Source organism: Pinus tabuliformis, chromosome 3_2 (genome assembly GCF_031772625.1).
Source record: "Pinus tabuliformis cultivar Carrire ecotype Pingquan chromosome 3_2, CPIR1, whole genome shotgun sequence".
In the NCBI taxonomy this organism is placed as follows: Eukaryota; Viridiplantae; Streptophyta; class Pinopsida; order Pinales; family Pinaceae; genus Pinus; species Pinus tabuliformis.
In genome coordinates this window covers 343,575,646-343,577,366 of record NC_142302.1, presented here as the reverse complement: position 1 = coordinate 343,577,366, position 1,721 = coordinate 343,575,646, and the positions used below count along the sequence as shown (strand labels likewise).

The 1,721-nt window shown below is 44.8% G+C and overlaps 1 protein-coding gene across 1 annotated transcript; it reads left to right on the top strand.

The window, feature by feature from the left end:
* Positions 1–397: 397 nt before the first annotated feature.
* On the top strand, positions 398–1,177 carry LOC149180891 (uncharacterized). The gene has a single exon (XM_089414024.1). The coding sequence runs from the start codon at positions 398–400 to the stop codon at positions 1,175–1,177; it is 780 nt and encodes a 259-aa protein (XP_089270150.1).
* The last annotated feature ends 544 nt before the right edge of the window (positions 1,178–1,721 follow it).

The window sequence follows — 1,721 nt, the reverse complement described above, 5'->3', positions numbered from 1 at the left end:
CTCCAATCAAAGAAAATGAGACGTGCATTAGATCAAATCCGCATAATCATACTCTTATAGACCAGGAAGGGATTGAAACCATTACTGCATCTATACCCAAAATTGATCTGAACTGTGAAGGGTCCTCATTATCTTCCAGCAAAACTGAATCCAAAATCCCTGTTCCAAAATCTGAGTGTCACTACAATCTTCGCTCCCTTGATAAAAGACCAGCGGCCGAAGGACCTATCGGAGGCATAGGTATGGAGATCCCCTAGACCTCTAGAAAGAAGTCAAGGGGGCGGAAGTCTTTTTTATCAAAAGCTCAAGTAAAAGCAAAATATGATATGGAGGATGGGAAACAGATGTCAATTACCGGGGTGCTTAGAGCGGCGAAACCCTGTGAGGGGGGTTCAAAATGATCTGTCTCTCATGGAACTGTAGGGGTTTAGCCAGTAAACCCAAAAAACTGGCTGTGAAGGAGTTGATGCAGCGATACAACCCCGATTTTCTCATGCTGCAGGAAACTCTTGGACCGAGTTCAGAAGTAGTGACATCCTTATGTTCCTTGTTCTCGGGATGGCAGTTTCAAGTTTTGGATTCCCATGGTCATTCAGGAGGAGTGGCTGTAGGATTCAGAGAAGGAAAAGTGAAGCTGTTAAACTCGTGGGGTTTTCCACATGGCCTGGGGATGGAGGTATTAACCCCTGATTTCGATGGTCCTCTGTCCATCTTAAACATATATGGGCCCTGCCAGGAGAGGGTTTCGTTCTGGAATCGCCTCCTAGCAAAAGCCATGTTGAAGAACCAAAACCTGGTGGTAGGAGGAGATTTGAATTTCTCCATTGGGAGGGCGGAAGCCTGGGGTCCCTCAGCTAGAGAAGATCCCTTATCGGATTTCATTCAAAAATCCCTCTCCTCGCATACGTTGATTGATGCAAATCTGCTAAAACTAAAGCCTACATGGAGGAACCGGAGAACTGGTGAAGCCCGGGTTGCCAAAAGACTTGATAGATTTCTTTTAAGTGAGGATCTTGCTTCCAGAATCCCGATGTTCAGACAGTGGATAGGAGAGGGAGGGAACTCGGATCACTTCCCTATTCTGCTAGAATTATCCAAACCCCCATTAGCCTGCAACTCCTTTGAAATTCAAAGTCGCTTGGTTGCAGGAGGAATCCTTCAAGAAGCTCTTCAATGAAACTTGGCAACATCCAATCAGGGAAGCAATGGAAGATAAGAGCTTTCTGTTCATGGAAAACCTGAAAAGGATGAAAAAGGCCACAATAGAATGGGCTAAAAAAAGGAAGCAGGAGAAAAACGAAGCTTTAATCAGTATCGATAGGGAGCTTGGGGTTCTAGAAAATCCTGACTCAAACGGATATGAATCTCAGGAAGCGAAGGACAAGATCCTGTTGTTAGAAAAGCAGAGAAGCAAAATCCTTTTAGATAGAGAAGAAGAATGGAGGCAGAAAAGCAGGGCGGCATCGTTGTTGGCTGGAGATGAAAATACAAAATTCTTTCACAACTTTGCAAAAGGTAGAAGGACGATGAATACTATCTGGAAATTAAAAGACGAAGAAGGAAGAGAGGCAAACACTTTTGAATCGCTCTCAATCATGGGGAGGAACCACTTTCAAAGCCTCTTTTCAGAACAGAGAGAGCCTACACTAGCGGAGGTTATCAGAACAGCCCAAAGTTTCCCCCGATATGTGGAGGAGGAAGAAGCGGAAGGCTTACAAGGG

What these genes read in the sequence shown, in the direction of transcription:
- LOC149180891 (XM_089414024.1), top strand. Translation starts at nt 398, where the DNA reads ATGATCTGTCTCTCATGGAACTGTAGGGGTTTAGCCAGTAAACCCAAA.